The 21,560-nt window shown below is 41.1% G+C and overlaps 2 protein-coding genes across 2 annotated transcripts in view; one reads left to right on the top strand and one right to left on the bottom strand.

The window, feature by feature from the left end:
* Positions 1 to 2,044, bottom strand: part of LOC120057995 (cell surface A33 antigen-like) — a 7,837-nt gene extending 5,793 nt beyond the window's left edge. Inside the window, exons 1-2 of the mRNA XM_039006481.1 lie at positions 1,913 to 2,044; positions 1,060 to 1,232 (exon numbers count right to left, since the gene is read on the bottom strand). Of these exons, the coding sequence (XP_038862409.1) occupies positions 1,060 to 1,232; positions 1,913 to 1,937 (198 nt within the window). The 5' untranslated portion in view covers positions 1,938 to 2,044. The remainder of the gene's footprint in view (positions 1 to 1,059; positions 1,233 to 1,912) is intronic.
* Positions 2,045 to 3,393: 1,349 nt separating this feature from the next.
* Positions 3,394 to 20,883, top strand: zgc:92313 (uncharacterized protein LOC436869 homolog). The gene is made up of 6 exons (XM_039006479.1): positions 3,394 to 3,813; positions 5,247 to 5,359; positions 5,591 to 5,670; positions 17,502 to 17,773; positions 19,820 to 19,980; positions 20,063 to 20,883. The coding sequence occupies exons 1-6, from the start codon at positions 3,765 to 3,767 to the stop codon at positions 20,318 to 20,320; spliced, it is 933 nt and encodes a 310-aa protein (XP_038862407.1). The 5' UTR covers positions 3,394 to 3,764; the 3' UTR covers positions 20,321 to 20,883.
* Positions 20,884 to 21,560: the final 677 nt, after the last annotated feature.

Here is a 21,560-nt window from a genome sequence, read left to right as displayed (position 1 = left end):
GTCCATTATGAGATTCAAACACACAACCTTTGGGTTGCTAGACGTTCACGTTACACGTCCACCTATCCACCCCAACCAAACACCCATCCTCCTTTCAAGTTTGCCTTAAGTAACCTTCTGTCTTATTTAACCATACCAAACGTAACATATCATACTAATTTGAGTGACAGATTTGTAGTGTACTATGTTACGTCTAGTTTATGAGACCGGGCTGGAATAGAGCATGCCTTTCCTTACATAGCAGAAAACAAATCATTCAGTCAACATTCATGCCGGTTATAGATTATGGCGATATCGTCTATATGCACGCAGCTGCCATTGTATTGAATCCATTGGCAGCAGTTTATCATAGCACACTATGCTTTATTACGGGCGATTGGTTCAGTACACATCACTGCATTCTATATCAGAAATTAGGCTGGTCCTCTTTGAAGTCTTGTAGATTGATGCATTGCACTCTTTTCGTTTATAAAGCCCTCTTGCACAAACTTCCCGCCGTACCTTAGTTCATTGTTAACCCATAGACGTACGGGTTACCAGACCCGGTCTCAGGGGTGGCTAATCTCGAGCTCCCTTCCATCTCCACTGAGTTAGCTAAATCTGCTTTTAGTTATTTTTTTGCACCTTACTTGTGATCTCCAAAACTCTCTAAAATGCGATGATTTGGTGCCTCTAGGGCCATTCAGACGGCTGATCGAGGACCTTTTTTACTGAAGAATGTTTGTTTTCTATGATTGTGTTTTGTATCTCAGTTTTGATTTTAGTTGTGTATTGATGTGTATCTTTTTTTATAAGGCTCGTCTTTAAAAGAGACTGTGGTCTCAGCATGACTCCCTGTCAAAATAAAGATTAAATAAAAGTCGGCTGTATTTAGTCTTCTAAGGGCGATATTAGCTTATCATGTGCACCTGGAAACCTTCTACTTGACCCAACTGTTGTCCTTCTAATGATCTTTATTTCAGCATTTAACTTTGTGTTTCCGTCTGTCGAGAAACAGCGACAATAGTAGCAAAGCTTTTACATTTATCAAATGGAGCCATCTCTTGTCTTCTGACTGACCTTCGGATCAACAGGGCTATCAGCCTCCATGGACCATGTGATGATAACCAACGTGGAGGGGTTGGGTTGTACAGCAGGAATGAAACTACACACCAGGGTGACATCATCGCCTCGCGCAACCTCATATGTAGGTTGTCCAATGGTCACCTGTAGGCCTCTGGCAGAGGAGAAAACTAGAAAGAAATCAGATGTATTCTATTCATCTCAATACTCACATATTTCTCTAAATCACTTTCAAATGTATTGTATACCAGTTGCATATCATTGTATAGGCCTATGGAATTTTGAAATATAAAATTCTGACAAAGAATTACACACACTGAACAAGAATATACTGAATATACTGAAATTAAACAGTTGCTAGTTAAAGATGAACCTACAGCCTGTCAAGCAAAAGTGGAAATATCTTAGACAGGTTTGGAGAAGTGATTATGTTTGCCATTGATTCAACACACTGAATCGTGACATACTAGGCCTATTCAAAATGAAATACCCCTAACAAAACAATCTCCTTCAAGCACAGGACAAGAACAACAAAAGTCCTAAATCCATCAAATACATGATATAGCAAATGTAGAAAATGTAATAAATGGCACATTTCTTCCCTTAGTTCCGGGAGAGAATAGTTTTATTATCTTTTTCATGTGGTTAATGATTAACCAGGGTGTTGAAACTGCAACATGACATACAAGATAGGGATAGACAAAGCAAAGCAGCTGTGATGTAGTAAATCTATCCATATGATTTGATTGCCAGTGATGTCCCCCCTACAGTAGTCTGGGGGAAAAGGTGTTGGCCGTTTTGGAATTAATAACTGAAAGAATACAAAAGAAATCGAGATGGCTACACATACCTGCAAGTATGAAAAATAATATCATTGTCGATGTCCCCTTTTCAATCACCCACAGGAATAGTGTTGCAGTCCTCTCAGGTGTCAAATGTCCAATATTGGTGCTCCAAGCGCACCTCACTCAGGTAAACCAAACCGCAGGTACCTGGGGTGTATTTATTACGTCTCGCAACGGAAGCCGTTTACCATCTAAGAACCAAACGGAAGCAAAAAGGAAAAAAGCGGGAGGGACCTTTACATTTTTTTTTTTTACCTTTATATTATCAGGGAGTCATACTGAGACCAAGATCTCTTACAGATGAGCCCTGAATTACTTAAATTACAAAAAATACAAAAATCTAAATCTAAATACAAAATGCAAGCGGAAAGAAAGAAAAATACGGTCATAAAGAAACACATTCATCAGTAATAAGGTCCTCAATCATCTTTCTGAATTACACTTGAGGCACCAGAACATCACATTTAAGAACAGTTTGAAGATTGTTCCACAAATAAGGTGGAGGAAAACTAAAAGCTGATTTACCTAACTCAGTAGAGACCAAAGGATTTTCTAGAGATGTCTAAAGATTAGTAAGGATGTTAGGTACAGTGGGACTTTTTGTAAAAGGGCTTTATACATGAAAACATAGCAATATATCAACCTATGCGACATCAAAAAGGGCCAACCAACTTTCTGGTACAGAATGCAGTGATGAGTATTCAAATTGTTGCTCGTAATAAAGCACAGTGTGCTATGATAAACTGCATCTAATGGCTTTAAGGAAGTGGCAGCTGGGTTCATATAGGTGATGTCGCCATAGTCTAGGACCGATAGGAACGTCGACTGAATAATCTGCTTTCTACTATATAGCACGAGACAGGATGTATTTCTAGAAAAACAAGCCCATTTTTATTCTCAGCTTCTTAACATAAATCTTCTTTGGGATCGGTGTCCCTTCCACGGAATTCGCATAGGCAAGAAAGAAGAGGAATTTGTACGCTTCAGTGCATTTGCTGTTTTCCAAAATGTAGAAGGATCACCAGCAGAATCAAAGATGGAGCTTAAAAAGTAGCTTTATTTAGCTTCATAATGGAGATAGTACATCTGTTTCTCAATTGTCTGAAAGATTGCAAGTCCACTACAGAGTCAGTTTTTCTTGCTTTGGCCGAGGCCTGATTTCTCATCTGAATGAGCTCAGATAGATCAAACCCTTGGTTTTCTTCTGAACGATCTTTGACGCTGAATTGTTTAAAATGTGTGAGTTTATCTGCCAGAGGAATAAATATAGAGGATAGATTTTCTAGAGCCAACTCGGGGTCAGAATACAGGAGACCTACCTGAATTTGTCCAATAGAAACTCTCGTTTTTTGTTGCAAAACGTTTTCCGTTTGGAATTAACGATTTCTGTTGCAAACATTTTGCAACAGAATCGGCGTAAGGAATACACCCCCTGCCACACCTTCCCCGTAGGATCACAGGTGCTTTGCTCACGTGATAAACGAATGGGACAATCAAATGCCTGTCTCGACGTTCGGAATTTTCTGACGAATTTGGTACACAGGTCTGGTTCTCCAAACCTTGTATTAAATGGAAGCATAAACCAAGAGGTTGTCAGTAACCGTATTGTTCTCTTTGTTTTCGCAAGGCATACATTTAGTAGGCATTTCATTTGTAAATAATAATTTGTACACATTTTCATACGTGTTTTTAACCATTCACACGTCCTGAAGAATTTCAACGCCGCTATTGTGGAAAGTGGGTTTCCGTGAAAATTAGCTGCTGTACGGACCATTTGATTTAGAACACAAGACTTCTCAAGAATACTAGTTTTTTTGGGAAGTTTGAGGCTACCTGAAAGTAGCCTGTCCCTCGAAAATGATACCGAATTCAGACTTTTATGTTAGGCTTTTTTGGTGTTTCACAGGTGAGTTTTCATATCTTTATGGTATAACCTGGTCATGTCAGTGAAGTAGGTCAGTTGTGTGTAATTTCAATCGACTCATTTGCGGGTAAGCGGGTTACAAAGGAAATATAGACCTCTGTATTTGGGTACCTTTATTTTGGCTACTCCGGCAACATTGCCTACGGGCATTTCCACGGCAGGAGTGACGCTGATACTCTGATTTTTTACTTTAAATGTGTCAAACACGTCGATTGCAAAGTTAAGCGAACCATGCAACTATGCACAATGATTACTTTTAACAATTTCCACTAAGAATTTCACGAAAACATCTACTTGAAGAACAGTGCAGATACTAAGTTTGGTAACAGAATGACGGTTCTGTTTGTGTGGTTATTTTGTTATCAAACTTAGCATCTGCACTTTGGGCCTAGGCCAGCCCTAATCGACAGAGTACTCACGTAGGCATATGTATCAATTTAAAGGCAGTGGTGGAAAAAGTACCCAACTGTCATACTTGATTCAAAGAAAAAATACCTTAACAGGAAATGACAAAAGTGAAAGTCACCCAGTAAAATACTACTTGAGTAAAAGTTTAAAATTATTTGGTTTTACATTTACCTAAGTATCAAAAGTACATGTAATTGCTTAAATATACTTAAGTATCAAAAGTAAGTGTACATTTCCAATTCCTTATATTAAACAAACCAGAATGCACGATTTTCTTATTTTTTATATTTGCAAATAGCCAGAGGCATTTTCTTGTCCTACTAAGTGGTGTAAAGTACTTAAGTAAAAACCCTTACAAAAAATATGGCAGTCAGAGTGCAGTATAACTGCAATATGCTGCAAGTACTGGGTCCAAAATACCACAGTCGACTGCAGTTTCAAAACTACAATATTTGTTTGGTAATGGTATACTTTAAAGTACTACTTAAGTAGTTGTTTTGAATATCTGAATTTGACTTTACTATTTATATTTGACAACTTTTACTAAACTACATTCCTAAAGAAAATAAGGTACTTTTTACTTCATACACTTTCGCTAACACCTAAAAGTACTTGTTTACATTTTAAAAGCTTAACAGGACAGGAAAATTGTTAGTCACACACTTATCAAGAGAACATCCCTGGTCATCCCTACTGCCTCTGATCTAGCAGAATCACTAAAGACAAATTCTTCATTTGTAAATGATGTATGAGTGTGCCTCTGGCTATCTGTAAATTAAAAAAACAAAAATGGTGACATCTGGTTTGCCTAACATAAGGAATTTGAAATTCTTTATACTTTTACTTGCGATATTTAAAAACATACTTTGTGACGTTTACTCAAGTAGTATTTTACTGGGTGACTTTTACTTGTCATTTTCTATTAAGATATCTTTACTTTCTCAAGTATGACAATTGGGTACTTTTTCCAGAACTGGTCTAATTCCCATTTCGTCTACTGTTCTCAGGTGTCATGGTTTGTCATGCTCAGGAAGAGTGTGGTCAGCCACCCATGGGAACCAGGATTGTGGGAGGAGAAGATGCATCAGTAGGGGCATGGCCGTGGCAAGTGGATATTCAGGTAGGTCAGCGCTGAGTCAAGGTATAGAATGAACAAAATCCATGAAGACTTGTTTGTCTGGTTTTAGTGTGTGTGTGTTGGTCATCATGCTGACCTGCTGAGAGAGAGGGGAATAAGACGTGTCTGGTTTTCGTGTGTGTGTTGGTCATCATGCTGACCTGCTGAGAGAGAGGGGAATAAGACTCGTTTTGTTTATTCACCTTAACCTCTTTCCCCCCTCTTGGTCTTTAGACAATGAAGGATGGCCATATCTGTGGAGGCACCATCATCACTAAGGATTGGGTGCTGTCTGCTGCCCACTGCTTCCCAAAGTAGGTGTCCACCAGTGGAGGCTCCTCAGAGGAGGAAGGGGAGGACCATCCTACTCAGTGAATTACATAAAAACAATAGTGAAACATTAAAAAAGCTATCCTTTTTTAGATAGAACTATACTAAATATATTCACATGTAACCAAATAACGGATTAAAACACTGTTTTGCAATGGTCTACAGTAGCCTCAACAGCACCTTCCAGGATAGAGCCATTGTGTTGTCCGAGGACAGCTATTTTCCATCCTCCTCAGGGTTCATTGATTTTAATAGGTTCTCACCCTATTCCATAGACATACACAGTAATTATTTTCCAATGTTTTTATTCAAACAGTAATGTGCAATTGACCAAAAATATACCAACTTTCGGGAAGAGGCGACGACGGCACAGGAATACCCGTCTGTTGGGGCTCGACATACAGGGCCAGTTTATCATCCCCCGAAGATGGCCGCTAGGGCGAGTGAACAAAAATATTATAATGCTTTTTTTAATCTAGGCTACATAATTGATAAAACATTTTAAAAAGATGGATATCCAAAGTTATGTCGATTTTAATTGTCACACGTATAACCTGGATAATCTTTCGGGCATCGAGTGCGCAGCTTTAAATTGCTGGTTGTTGCATGGAGACCGACAGTGGTAGGAAAGATGTTTCAAATGATATCTATCTGTAAATGCTATGGCAAGAATGGGTATGCAAACCAGGTATTTAAAAAGTTCAGTCTTAACTGTATGGCTCATCGCAAATTCAACTATCATGGAATAGCCTACCTTAAAAATTGAAGGGTGTTGTCGGTGTTCCAATTCATCCCAAAGGTGTTCGATGGAGTTGAGGTCAGGGCTCTGCAGGCCAGTCAAGTTCTTCCACAACGATCTCGACAAACCATTTCTGTATGGACCTGGCTTTGTGCACGGGGGCACTGTCATGCTGAAACAGGAAAGGGCCTTCCGCAAACTGTTCCCACAAAGTTGGAAGCACAGAATTGTCTAGGATGTCATTGTATGCTGTAGCGTTAAGATTTCCCTTCACTGGAACTAAGGGGCATGGCCCAGACCATTATTTCCTCCTTCACCAAATAACGCATTTCCACTGCTCCAGAGGCCAATAGCAGCGAGTTTTACACCGCTTCAGCCGACGCTTGGCATTGCACAGATATAATTGTCAGGAAACCCATTTCATGAAGCACCCGACGAACTGTTCTTGTGCTGAAGTTACATCCAGAGGCAGTTTGGAACTCTAGTGACTGTTGCAACCAAGGACAGGCGATTTGAAAGCATTACGCGCTTCAACACTCGGCGGTCCCATTCTGTGAGCTTGTGTGGCCTACCACTTCGCGGCTGAGCAATGGTTGCTCCTAGACGTTTCCACTTCGCAATAACAGAACTTAAAGTTGACCGGGCAGCTCTAACAGGGCAGAAATTTGATTCACTGACTTGTTGGAAAGGTGGCATCCTATGACGGTGCTACATTGAAAGTCACTTAGCTCTTCAGTAAGGCCATTCTACTGCCAATGTTTGTCTATGGAGATTACATGGCTGTGTGCCAGATTTTATTTTTTTATTTTTAATACACCTGTCAGCGATGGGTGTGGCTGAAATGGCCAAATCCGCTAATTTGAAGGGGTGTCCACATACTTCCCGAATGCACTGTATAAAGTGTATTCAGACCCCCTTGACTTTTTCCACATTTTGTTACATTACAGCCTTATTCTAAAATCCATTAAATTGTTTTATTACTTCAATTAACACCAGAAACGGGTTTAGTAATGTTTGCAAATTAATAAAAAATTTGCTGATCACATTTACATAAGTATTCAGACCCTTTACTCAGTACTTTCTTGAAGCACCTTTGGCAGCAATTACAGCATCAACTCTTGGGTATGACACTACAAGCTTGGCACACCTGTATTTGGGGAGTTTCTCCCATTCATCTCTGCAGGTCCTTTCAAGCTATGTCTGGTTGGATGGGGAGTCGCTGCACAGCTATTTTCAGGTCTCTCCAGAAATGTTAGATCGGGTTCAAGTCCGGGCTCTGGCTGGGCCACTCAAGGACATTCAGAGACTTGTCCCGAAGCCAATCCTGCGTTGTCTTGGCTGTGTGCTTAGGGTCGTTGTCCTGTGGAAGGTGAACCTTCGTCCCAGTCTAAGGTCCTGAGCGCTCTGGAGAAGGTTTTCATGAAGGTTCTCTGTACTTTGCACTGTTCATCTTTCCCTCCATACTGACTCCCAGTCCCTGCCACTGAAAAACATCCCCACAGAATGATGATGCTGCCACCACCATGCTTCCCTGTACACATGGTGCCAGGTTTCCTCCAGATGTATTGAGTGGCTTCCGTCTGGCCACTCCACTATAAATGCCTGATTGGTGGAGCGCTACAGAGATGGTGGTCCTAATGGAAGATTCTCCCATCTCCACAGAGGAACTCTGGAGCTCTGTCAGTGACCATTGGGTTCTTGGTCACCTCGCTGACCAAGGCCCTTCTCCCCGATTGCTCAGTTTGGCCGGGCGGCCAGCTCGAGGAAGCATCTTGGTGGTTCCAAACTTCTTCCATTTAAGAATGATGTTCTTGGACCTTCAATGCTGCAGAAATATTTTGGTACCCTTCCCTAGATCTGTGCCTCGACACAATCCTGTCTCGGAACTCTACGGACAATTCCGTCGACCTCATGGCTTGGTTTTTGCTCTGACATGAACTGTCAACTTTGGGACCTTATATAGCCTTTCCAAATCATGTTCAGTCAATTGAATTTACCACAGGTGGACTCCAAGTTGTAGAAACATCTCAAGGATGATCAATGGAAACAGGATGCACCCCTGCCCTTTTGTCCTTAGAACAGCCTCAATTTGTGTGTATCAACACATGGGAAACTGAGGGTTAAAAACCAGCAGCATTGCAGTTCTTGACACAAACCGGTGCGCCTGGCATCTACTACCACACCCCGTTCAAAGGCACTTAAATCTTTTGTCTTGCTCATTCATACTCTGAATGCCACACATACACAATCCATGTCTGTCTCGAGGATTAAAAATCCTTCTTTAACCTGTCTCCTCCCCTTCATCTACACTGATTTGAAGTGGATTTAACAAGTGACATCAATAAGGGATCATAGCTTTCACCTGGTCAGTCTGTCATGGAAACAGTGGGTGTTTAATTTTTTGTCAGTGTGTCGATCTCATTGTGTAACTGTTAGCGATGCTAATGATAGCCTATCTGTTATCGGGTAGATGGAAAGGCAATTAAAAGGTAACTACAAAGTTGCTTATGCCTACCTGGCAGAATGATTATGCATCAATCTAGTGGACATTTTTTTTTGACAACGCCATCACCAGTGTGCTACAGAAACACTGTTACCAGACACACCTGTGTAGCTGGTGCACACATTAATTAAAGGGTGACTATACAAAAGTCTAAATTTCTAAGAATTTTTTCTTCCACAGACCTCAAATGGTTCCTCAATGTAGTTTAAGCATTGTTGTGGACTTAGAACATTGTTGTTCTATTTAAAAAAAAATATTTGAGAGTGAAACTCCACACATTAAACATTAAAAAAAAAAAATTGAGTGAAAAACTCAATTTTGTAGTGGTATAATTTTGGTATCAAGTATCATTTTTTTCCCTTCAAATTCTGCCTTCTAGAGGATTGCGCAGAAAATAACACAGGGCACTTTGTAATCTGCAATGAATACATTTGGCAAGTCTTCTTTTCCGTTACAGTAAATCTATGTAAGAACACAAGGGCGTGCTAATTCAAAAGATGGCTAGTCATTATTTACCTGGTTCTGTATGGCATGCAGGCACATTATGGGACTGGGGCCAGGTCATTATCAATGATAAAACAAATTATGTTATAGATTGGTGCGACCAAATCATCTGTTGGTGCCACCACCTGAAGTTGGTTCCACCTGTGTAGAACCCTGATAGTTGAAGAGTTTTGAACAAAGGAATTTCTTAATTTAAGGAGAAGCAGCAGTGCTATATTTCAATGTATATATTTTTCTTAGTTTACCTTTCACTTAGCTAATGCAACTAGTTTGGCTTCTTCAGCAACCTGACTCGGAGAGGAATGCTATTTGTTAGCTAGCATGCTAAGGCTAGCCAACACTGCAACTTTGTCAAGTCAAGGTAAGCTTTCGGTTTAATAAATGTATTGCCACCGGGGCCTGTCGGTGTAACTGCTTGCTTTAGGCTACACTGCACTGCGTGATTGTACACTTGGATTGTGAATTTAAAAACGCGTAGTTTGACTATAATGTTTATATGGTGACAACGATGTAGGCTGTGTAGCGGTTATGGTATGAAGGTTTGGCTTGGGAGAGGTTTTTGCGCCTGGTCACACAGCTGTTGTGCACTGAAGTCCAAAGGTGAAATCAAGTTGTATTTGTCACATGCTTCGTAAAACAACAGGTGTAGACTAACAGTGAAATGCTTACTTAAGGGTCCTTTTCAAACAATGCAGAATTCAATATGTTTTAGAATAGTGACACAAGGAATAAATACAGTGAAGAACAATAACGAGTGACAAGGCTATATACAGGGAGTACCGAGTCGGCAGGGGTACGAGCCGAGGTAGAGGCAACTATGTGTGTATATATAGGCAGGGGTGAAGTGACTAGACCACAGGATAGATAATAGGCAGCAGTGTGTGGTGGTTCATTTATTTACTATCAAATGAGGAGAGACAAACTTATCACAAGTCAGAGTTATACTTAAACTAAATCTTTAATAGTGAGAGCTTTGCAATACCAATGGCTTGTCCACAAATCACCATTTCTGATGATCCGTTGAGAGCGGCAACACAAAGGCTACTGAGATCTTTTTTAGCAAAGATCCACCCCCTAGTCGACATAACAAACCAGATGTTTTGAACGGGTCACAAGGTGAGACTTTTTTAATGAAAAATGAGTATCCCGTAGCCAGATAGCATTCACTATAATTTATCATTCAGTTTGGTCCCTAAGACGAGGTTCCGATCTCGTTCCTGGTACTTCATAGCACAAAAACACCAACTCATCTAATGGCATAAATCAATTGTCACCTCCAGATACTCCCATCTCAAGTAAAGCCCCTTGACCCCACTCCTGGACAAGCTCACTGAGGGGAGTGAGCCTCTAGGTCATACACTAACCCAGGATAAGTGCAACATCAGAGATGACATACAATGGTTCCAGACACTACCACACATCCCCCAATGCCAAAGGAGGGAGTGACTGGTGCACAGACATTGTGGAGACAAGTAATTGGTTCCCCATTAATCACGCCATCCCTTCACATGGTTTAAGAATAGGTAAAGACACATTCACATATGAAGACAATGTTCCCTCCTGTCCTCTTCCCTTTCTAATATTCTGCATGACACCATGTGAAAGACAAGCCTGACCTCTTCCCTCTCTGGGCCCCAGGTGACTGAGCCCCAGCTAAGGGAAGAAGTGTAACTGCCAACACCAGAGTCCAAAGGGATATGTTCTAATAACTATATCACATAAGCATATTATGCAGATAAGACATCTTAATTATCTATGTTACACTAATTCTGATTCTTCTGCCACAGGGGGTGTAGAGTCTAGTGTGTGTGTGTGTGTATAGACTGCAAGAGTTAGTACCAAAAAAGGTTAGCCATTTGATTAGCTATTTAGCAGTCTTCTAGTTTGGGGGTAGAAGCTATTCAGGGTCCTGTTGATTCCAGACTTGGTGCACTGGTACCATTTGCCGTGCGGTAGCAGAGAGAATAGTATTTTGCATGGGTGGCTGGAGTCTTTGACAATTTGTTATAGAGGTCCTGGATAGCAGGTTGCTCGGGCCCCAGTGATGCACTGGGCCATACTCACCCATGTTCCTTCAAATTTTGGGGGTGCACTGAGCAAATTGCAGGGGGGGGGGTGCACTGAGCAAATTGCAGGTCTGCTGAGTTTGAACTTGAAAGTTGTGAAAATTCTGTGCAACTTCCAGCGTGTGTTTACTGTGAACACTGAGGCTGTACCAGCTTTAAGTTAGTATGACAGTGGTCAAGTAGGCTGTGGCTATGTGATCATAATGTAAGCATAACAGTGGCCTACCGTCAAAAACAATGGAGAAAATGCATCCCATAACATTTTAACACAAAAATAGCTGTTCTATCAGTCAGCCTACAGTAGCAGCCAACGTGTGGTGTTCAATGTACAACTACATTTCATGAGACTTTTGAAAAAGTCATGCAGGGCTTGGTATTAACCTGTTTATCCACTTGTCCTTCAGACAAGGAAATTACTGAATGTTTGATGCAAGAACCCACTTCATAAAATGTATTATTCTCATACCATTATTACAGAGAATCAGACAAATTATGCTACTCTCTTCCTATTGGCTATTTAGCCTTTTCAAGCCTGTTTTAAAATTCAACACTGCCTCTTTACCTGGCTCACTTTTCAAAGATGTCTAGAAATGTACATGTTTTCTGCTCTTGTAGGAAGTAACCACTCCCCCATTGCTGACTACAAATTATCTATAACTGGGCTAACAACTCACTAACTAGCAAATGATAGTTACCTGCAGCTCTCGCTTTGATCTCAAAACAAGCGCATCTACTCACAACCGCTCATGCTGTAAACACAGTCCAGATCAAAGTGAATGGCACAGATCCATATGGCAATGGTCTATTTGCATATAGGCCTACTGCAGCTCTGATTGGTTACAGCGCACCGGTCTGTGTAGAGTACGGGTCCGAGTCGTGCCTGTCAATGCAATAGAATCCTACTCCAATGTGTCCTGCCTACAACAAAATCTCTTGCATAATGTTTTTCGGTATGTTGCTTTGAAAGTGGCCAATTGTGTTGATTTGATCACAGTGAAGGGAAATGTCCCACAGTGAAGGGAAATGTTGACAGTGTTAACTAAGGGGGGAAAACTCTAGGAAGTTGAGAAGTTAAATCTCGTGCTTCTCTGCGTGGGTGGATAATTCTTCTGCGCAGCTATCCCGGGGAGCTGCGCCCGTGTGTAGTTTAAAGGGAACATTGCTCACTGCTAGTGATGGGGAAGAACAATCTATACAGTTAAGCCTACATATTGGGATATTCTTTTTGACTAGTTGGCTGTACCCAATGCTGGAGAAGTGGGTATACTCAAATTGACAACATTTTTCCAAACTGCCCGCCTGGTGAATGAAAGGTACCCTGTGTGAATTCCTATGAGAAATGGTGACAGAGTGCATTCGGTTAGTATTCAGACCCCTTTTCTTTTTCCACATTTAGTTAGATTACAGCCTTATTCTAAAACTGATTAAATTTGTGTTTTTTCCCATCTACACACAATGCCACATAATCTAGGACATTTTTATTGAATTTGTTCTTAACTAACTTCACTAGTTACAGTTTTAGTCGGAAGTTTACATACACTTAGGGTGGAGTCATTAAAACTCGTTTTTCAACCACTCCACAAATTTCTTGTTAACAAACTAGTTTTGGCAAGTCGGTTAGGACATCTACTTTGTACATGACACAAGTAAGTTTTCCAACACTTTTTTGCAGACAGATTATTGCTTCAGAAATTTACATACACTAAGTTGACTGTGCCTTTTAAACAGCTTGTAAAATTCCAGAAAATGTCATGGCTTCTGATAAGCTAATTGACATCATTTGAGTCAATTGGAGGTGTACCTGTGGATGTATTTCAAGGCCTACCTTCAAACCCAGTACCTCTTTGCTTGACATTGTGGGAAAATAGGCCCCGTGTGGCTCAGTTGGCAGAGCATGGCGCTTGCAACGCCAGGGTTGTGGGTTCGTTTCCCACGGGGGGACAGTACAAAAAAAGTATGAATGTATGTACTTGTAAGTCGCTCTGGATAAGAGCGTCTGCTAAATGACTTAAAAATGTAAAAAAAAAAAAAAAAAAAAAAAATCAAAAGAAATCAGCCAGGACCTCAGAAAAAAATTGTAGACCTCCACAAGTCTGGTTCATCCTTGGGAGAAATTTCCAAATGCCTGAAGGTACAATATTCATCTGTACAAACAATAGTACGCAAGTATAAACACCATGGGACCACACAGCTGTCATACCGCTCAGGAAGGAGATGCGTTCTGTCTCCTAGAGATGAACGTACTTTGGTGCGAAAAGTGCAAATCAATCCCAGAACAGCAAAGGACCTTGTGAAGCTGCTGGAGGAAATGGGTACAAAAGTATCTGTCCACAGTAAAATAAGTCCTATATCGACATAACCTGAAAGGCCGCTCACCAAGGAAGAAGCCACTGCTCCAAATCCGCCATATAAAAGCCAGAATACGGTTTGCAACTGCGCATGGGGACAAAGATCGTACTTTTTGGAGAAATGTCCTCTGGTCTGATGAAACAAAAATAGAACTGTCTGGCCATAATGACTTGTTATTTTTGGAGGAAAAAGGGGGAGGCTTGCAAGCTGAAGAACACCTTCCCAACCGTGAAGCACAGGGGTGGCAGTATCATGTTGCAGGTTTTCGTCAATGATCTCTCTGTACTTTGCTCCGTTCATTTTTCCCTCGATCTGGACTAGTCTCCCAGTCCCTCCCGCTGAAAAACATCCCCACAGCATGATTCATGCTTCATCGTAGTGATGGAGGCAGGTTTCTTCCAGATGTGACGCTTGGCATTCAGGCCAAAGAGTTCAGTCTTGGTTTCAGTGGACCAGAGAACCTTGCTTCTCATGGTCAGAGTCCTTTTGGTGCTTTTGGAAAACTCCAAGCATGCTGTCGGGTGCCTTTTACTGAGTGGCTTCTGTCTGGCCACTCTACGAGAGGTTCTCCCATCTCCACAGAGGAACTCTGGAGCTCTGTCAGTGACACTGACATTTCGAGAATCATAGCAAAGGGTCTGAATACTTTTGTCATAAGGTGTTTATTTGCTAACATTTCTAAATACCTGTGTTCACTTTGTCATTATGTTATTGTGAGTAAAAAATAAACATTTTAATCCATTTTAGAATAATGCTGTAACGTAACAAAATGTGGAAAAAGGGAAGCAGTCTGAATCCTTTCCAAATACGCTGTACACTCTGAATGACCTAAAATTATAAATCCCATATTGGTCTTTGTCAGGCCAACCAAAGCTGTACTGTGCAGTAGGCTTACTATTGAAACTGACTGAGTCAGAAAAACACGTTTCAGATTTTTTTTTTTTTTTTTACACACAAACATTGTTTTCTATGTCCATAACAATGCTTAAGCCACATCAGGAGACTACTTTTGAGGTTGGGAAAAATCTTGGTGTAGTTGCCTTTTTTTTAATTCAAGTGTTGATTTAGTGGTGTTAATGTCGCATATGAGCAAAATAAATGGCCCCTGGATTGACGCAAATAATAATTATATCATTCAGATAGGTAGGCATAGACTACTTTTGTATCTAGTTTCTCCCTCTAGTTTTCTCCCATAAACCTCTATCTACCAGAAGACAGTTAGGCCGATCATTAGCATCACTATATTTTTCCCGTAACTTAATTGTTTGTAACCTGGACGTTTTACCTCATATTATGAGGCAAGTCTTACCTAGCTTCAAAGCAGCCTATAGACAAAATCCCACCAGAGAAACGTGGAGGCAATTATTTTTATAAAGACTTAACCAATAGAACAGGAGAATGCATATGCTTTTTCTTTCATTGTCTAGCAGCCAAAGGCATTATCCTAATATTAGCTACCCATGATAGTTGATGCATCTTTAAATCCCCCCCTCTTTCAAATGGTTATTTCCATCTCTGTCCTGCTTGCATGTGCAGTGTGCTATTTACAACTGTTCCCGCAAATTGCATTTAGGAAATACTGCTGTGTACATTGCCACGCTTAAAATGTGAAGAAATAGTTTATCAAAATGTTACGCTAAACATTCCAATCGGTTCCAACAGCCCTAATTAGTTGATATGTTGTATACCTCCACTACACTGATACGTATCATTGGGGATTATGAAGTGAGTATATAACAATGCCCACTGAAAAATAAGTGGGTATATACTCTCCACTACACCACAAGCTGTATCGCACTAAAACTCATGTTTTTATTCATAGCTTGTTCTCCATCTTCTTAAACCCTCTTAAGGATTGGCCCCTTCTTGTTACTTACAACCTCATGCTAATCGCATTAGCCTACATTAGCTCAACCGTCCCACAGGGGACCCACCAATCCTGAGGGAGCCAATTTTGTTTTCATCACGTTTATTTCCATGACTGATCAAAACTAATTCTCTTGTCCCTCTGCAGCAGACATGTGGTGAGCAATATGTTTGGAACATCGAATTGCAATAAAATCACAGTATTGAATTGCAATATATATATATATATATAATTGTGAGAATTCCAATAAATCATATTGGCAGCTAAGTATTGTGATAATATTGTGAGGTTCCTGGCAATTCCCAGCCCTACTCAGTGCGCTTTGTGGTCCGGTGCCTTGCTGTTGCTGTACCAAGCAGTGATGCAGCCAGTCAAGATGCAGCTGTAGAACTTTTGGAGGATCTCAGAGCCCATGCCAAATCTTTTCAGCTTCCTGAAGCATGTGGACAATGTTAATTCCTTAGTGATGTGGACCCTGAGGAACTTGAAGCTCTCGACCCCCGCTCCTCTACAGCCCCATCGATGTGGATCGGGTGAGAGGAGAGCGCGTAGATGCTAGAAAGAATTATACAACGAGCAAAGTTATGAAGGTGAACTTCGATAACGGGTGTATTCATTCTCCTTATTCTGTTGCAAAAAAAATCTTAAACGGAAGGAAACTAAATGGGAGGGACCTACCTGAAACTCTCGTTTGAACTAATGAATACACCCCAGATTATCTAGATGCAGGCAAGAGTGTGCAAGGTGGTATTGAATGTGTCACACTGTCATCTTGATAACTCCAATTTCTCCCTACTTGTGTACGTACGTTATAAACTTGTGTAGGCTAGGTTGTAGGATCCTCATGATGGTATATGGCAAATTTGAGTGTGCTGTAGTAGCCTAAACCCATCGACGTTACATTGAGCTGGGTGAATGGAATATGAATGATAGTCATCCAATATGCTGTAATAGAAATGAGGCCTTGCTTTATATCATTCTTTAATCCTAGGCATTGGGCTTGAGAGTTTCTTTAACAAACTCCTATAAAGATAGAAAAGTGTGTGTGCATTAATAAGAGGCCTTTTCTAACTGGTCTGTGTAGCATGACCCCATGATGTCTTGGCACTCCGCTAAGAGCTGATAGGAGGTAACTGGTTCCTCTTAGCTTAACTGGAGACAGCAGTGTGTAATATTCTGCACACCAGTGATAGAGCTGTTCTTTTTGGAGCCTGTTTCTGGGAGAAAGGTTCCTGTTTTGTGTGTAGAGGTAGGACATGCATTATTTGGGCCGACAGTCAATTGCGCTTGCTTGCCCAACTTGGGGTAACCGTTAGAGAACGTATGCCTGGAGTCACTTTGGCACCCATTGTCCTCATCCATTGTCCTAACCCAGTTTCGTCTCCTGTCTACACATACATAAGATCACGTGTTTTTGTAGATTCTTGCATAAGATAGCTCGACTATAAGGCTTTCACACTCTGTGCGGGGGCTCCCACTCCATTCACTATGTGGGTGGTGCGTCTAGCCTCATAATATGTAAAAAAATATATTTTTTAAGTAATACCTTGATTGACTTTGGCACGTATAAACTGGTATAAAAGCCTATTCTTCAATAATTCAAATTAGGAAAACGTCTGTAAAGATCACTGAGTAGGTCTTAAATTGGGATTGGACCATAATACTGTTAAAACATCTAAAGGAAAACAGAAAACGTATCATCCTCTAAACTGTGTCTGGGGGGGTGGGGAAATGAGAAGACTCTTTTCAGTTGTTAGCTGTAAGGTGTTGTAACTCTCCTCTCCCAGTCCTTTAGACGTGTCGGGCTACATCCTCTACGTTGGCCGTCACCAGCTCAACAGCCTGAACCCCAACGAGATGTCGCACCTCGTGGAGCGCGTCGTGATCCCGTCCGGCTACTCGGACCCAAGTTTGGGACAGGACATGGCCTTGGTGCAGCTGCAGAGACCCATCGTCTGGTCGGGGTATGTCCGTCCTGTCTGTCTTCCTGACGCCGGGACACTGTTCCCCGGTGGCCTGCCCTGCTACATCACAGGCTGGGGAAACATCCGCGACGGGGGTAAGAGAGATTAAGGCATTACGTATATAGCGGCAAAATCTAACTTCCACTTAAAGGAACGTCAACCTCTTTGACTCAGTGGACTGTCACAGTGGTCAACACTCTCACTCATGGGAGGACTATCTGTCAGTATGTTCCATGTGCAGTAGTCTAAGCCTGTCACGGTGACTGACTGACTCACAGCTACTCATTCAAGGGTTTTTATTTTTACACTTTTCTACATTGTATAATAATAGTGAAGACATCAACACTAGGAAGTAACACATGGAATCATGTAGTAACCAAAAAAGTGTTAAACAAATCAAAATATATTTTATATTCTTCAAAGTAGCCACCCTTTGCCTTGACAGCTTTGCACTCTTGGCATTCTCTCAACCAGCTTTACCTGGAATGCTTTTCCAACAGTCTTGAAGGAGTTTCCACAAATGCTGAGCACTTGTTGGCTGCTTTTCCTTAACCCAGCGTTCTAACTCTAAACCATCTCAATTGGGTTGAGGTTGGGTGACTGTGGAGGCGAGTTCATCTGATGCAGCACTCATCACTCCTTCTTGGTCAAATAGCCCTTACACAGCCTGGAGATGTGTTGGGTCATTATCCTGTTGAAAAACAAATGATAGTCCCACTAAGCGCAAACCAGATTGGATGGCGTATCGCTGCAGAATGCTGTGGTAGCCATGCTGGTTGAGTGTGCCTTGAATTCTAAATAAATCACTGACAGTGTCACCATTAAAATACCATCACACCACCACCTCCATGCTTCACAGTGGGAACCACACATGCAGAGATTATCTGTTCACCTACTCCTCGTCTCACAAAGACATGGTGGTTGGAACCAAAAATCTCTAATTTGGACAGATTTCCACCGGTCTAATGTCCATTGCTTGTGTTTCTTGGTCCAAGCAAGTCTCTTCTTCTCATTGGTGTCCTTTAGTAATGGTTTCGTTGCAGCAATTCGATGAAGGCCTGATTCACACAGTCTCCTCTGAACAGTTGATGCCTGTTACTTGAACTCTGAATTTATTTGGGCTGCAATTTGAAGTTGGTAAGTCTCTAATGAACTTATTCTCTGCAGCAGAGGTAACTCTGGGTCTTCCTTTCCTGTGGCGGTCCTCATGAGCCCGTTTCCGCATTGTCTGACCATGTCTTAAAGTAATGGATTGTCGTTTCTCTTTGCTTATTTTAGTGGCTGCTGCCAACATACTGACTCAACTCCAGCCACTTTAATAATGGGAATTGATGGAAATGTATGTAAAAATGTATCACTAGCCACTTTAAACAATGCCACTTAATATAATGTTTACATACCCTACATTACTCATCTCATATGTATATACTGTACTCTATACCATCTACTGCATCTTGCCTATGCCGTTCTGTATCATCACTCATTCATATATCTTTATGTACATATTCTTTATCCCTTTACACTTGTGCGTATAAGGTAGTAGTTGTGGAATGGTTAGATTACTCGTTGGTTATTACTGCATTGTCGGAACTAGAAGCACAAGCATTTTGCTATACTCGCATTAACATCTGCTAACCATGTGTATGTGACAAATAAAATTAGATTTTTTTCTTGCCATAACACAACTAATTGTCTCAAACACATTAATTTCTGGAATTTCTTTCCTCCTTAACTTAACAAGGCACACCTGTTAATTGAAATGCATTCCAGGTGACTACCTCATGAAGCTGGTTGAGAGAATGCAAAGCTGTCATGAAGGCAAAGGGTGGCTACTTTGAAGAATCTCAAATATAAAATATATTTGGATTTGTTTAACCCTTTTTTTGGTTAATAGATTCCATATGTATTCACTATTCTACAATGTAGAAAATAGTCCAAATAAATACCCTGGAATGAGTAGGTGTCCTAAGTTTTGTGTGTGTAAAGTGTAAAAAAAAATCCCCTCCTTGCTTGGCAGAAATCTCAGAAAAGGTACAATTGTGAACCCGCAACCCAAATGTATTGTTGGTGTAGGCATTATCTCACTCCTTTTATTTGACCTGCCTACTCACTCTCCCTCAACTTCCCTGGCTGTCTCTCAGTCTCTCTGAGTGGAGCGGGAACACTGCAGCAAGTGCAGGTGCCAATCATCTCGTCGTCTTCCTGTCAGATGATGTACGACCTTAACCCATCGGAGAAAGTGGACATCCGTTCTGACATGATCTGTGCCGGTTATCAAGAGGGGGGCAAGGACTCCTGTCAGGTACGCTCACCTCACCTGTGTGTGTAATAGCAGACTAACGTACTTTTTCTTACTTCTCACCCATCTCCCTCTTTCTCCACAGGGGGACTCTGGAGGACCCCTGGTCTGCCAGATGGTGAACGGGACCTGGGTGCAGGCCGGGGTGGTGAGTTTTGGCCTGGGCTGTGCCCAGGCCAACCAACCCGGCGTCTACGCCAAGGTGTCCACCTTCTCCAGCTTCATCCACCGAAACATACCAGAGCTCAGTCTGTACGGCCGGGCCGGTCCCAACTGGGCCAGCTCCCTGACCGTGCTGGCTAGCTCCCTGGCCACTTTACTGATGGGCCAGCTGCTTAGATAGGGCTTCCTAAAATAGACAGATCTTAAAGGGACATTCTATGTAATTTGACATGAACCTGGTTTTACACTTAAACTTGGCTGTAGTAGATGACTGTTTTAGGTAATATTCTGCTTAATTTTTTATTTACCATATTAATAACATGCCAAAACAACTTTTTGACCAAACTGACTCAAAATACGACCACTTATTTCCCAAGTAAGCAGAATTTCCACCTTTCTGGGTCAAGATGCGTGTAAAACCAGGTAAATGTGTCAAATTTCATGGAATTTTGCTTTAAAGGAAAGGGCCGAACCTGTTGTGGCATAAACTATACTATGTTTTAATGATGGTAGGATATTTATACGCAACTCCTCACAAATACAAGTGATTCTGAATATACAAGTTATCGCTAATCAGCAGAAAAAACAGGGTGATATTATGGGTATTTATAACTAATGAAATGTAAAGCTATAATATGTTTGTCGATCTATTTTAGTACACATTTTAACATGTCATGTCAAATTTAACATTAAGCTTTAATTTTCTTATTTTGAATGAATGTAAATAAATGATTACAAATGTCAGTAATTTATAAGAATTGTCACTACATGCTTTCTAGAATCTCCATTGTCTTCGTTCTCCTCCCGTCACCTGGGCCCTGTTTGAATGCTTAAGAAATACATCTTCCTTTCCTTGAAGGTAGGGTAGTGACCTTGATTACACCTATCCATTCAAGTTATAGATCTGTGATTATCAAGGAAATGAGGAAGGAAGGATGCATTTCTGAAGTTGGATGAATCTCTATGGTCTTTCCTTGATTCCTCACATTCTCTCATCATAGGACATTGGCGGGGAGGAATCTCAGACCTTCTCCTCCAATGCCCTATGAGAAGGATGTGAGGAATCAAGGAAAGACAAATTAAATTCAAAGCCCTGAGATTTGATCAAGGCCTTTTTCTAAACTAGATTTACTTGGCTCCTCGTGTCCTTTTGAAAACTTAAATGAGGGGTCGAGGGGAGGACACTTGCAATCAAATACAATTGTTAGAAATGAGACTCCTTCTCCACTACCATCAGGCAAATTAGTGTAGAGTAGGAATCCCAAAATACATGTGTAAAAGAGATGTAGCTTGCTAGTTGTGCTAGACAGGTTATAAAGTAGCTCATCTTTACCTTTCAGAACACACACACGTTCTCCACTGCCAAGGAGGCTCGAGACTTTGAAAATCACATCAAACCTAACCTATACTCTGAATGATCG

The sequence above is a fragment of the Salvelinus namaycush genome, chromosome 13, assembly GCF_016432855.1.
Source record: "Salvelinus namaycush isolate Seneca chromosome 13, SaNama_1.0, whole genome shotgun sequence".
In the NCBI taxonomy this organism is placed as follows: domain Eukaryota; kingdom Metazoa; phylum Chordata; class Actinopteri; order Salmoniformes; family Salmonidae; genus Salvelinus; species Salvelinus namaycush.
The sequence above is the reverse complement of the archived record's forward strand: the minus strand, read 5'-3'. Positions and strand labels throughout refer to the sequence as shown.

Excerpts from the sequence above, each read along its gene's own strand:
- zgc:92313 (XM_039006479.1), top strand. The coding sequence starts at position 3,765 with ATGATACCGAATTCAGACTTTTATGTTAGGCTTTTTTGGTGTTTCACA. Across the intron at positions 5,360-5,590 it reads CGTGGCAAGTGGATATTCAG|ACAATGAAGGATGGCCATAT; the intron begins GTAGGTCAGCGC and ends CTTGGTCTTTAG. Across the intron at positions 17,774-19,819 it reads GGGAAACATCCGCGACGGGG|TCTCTCTGAGTGGAGCGGGA; the intron begins GTAAGAGAGATT and ends GCTGTCTCTCAG.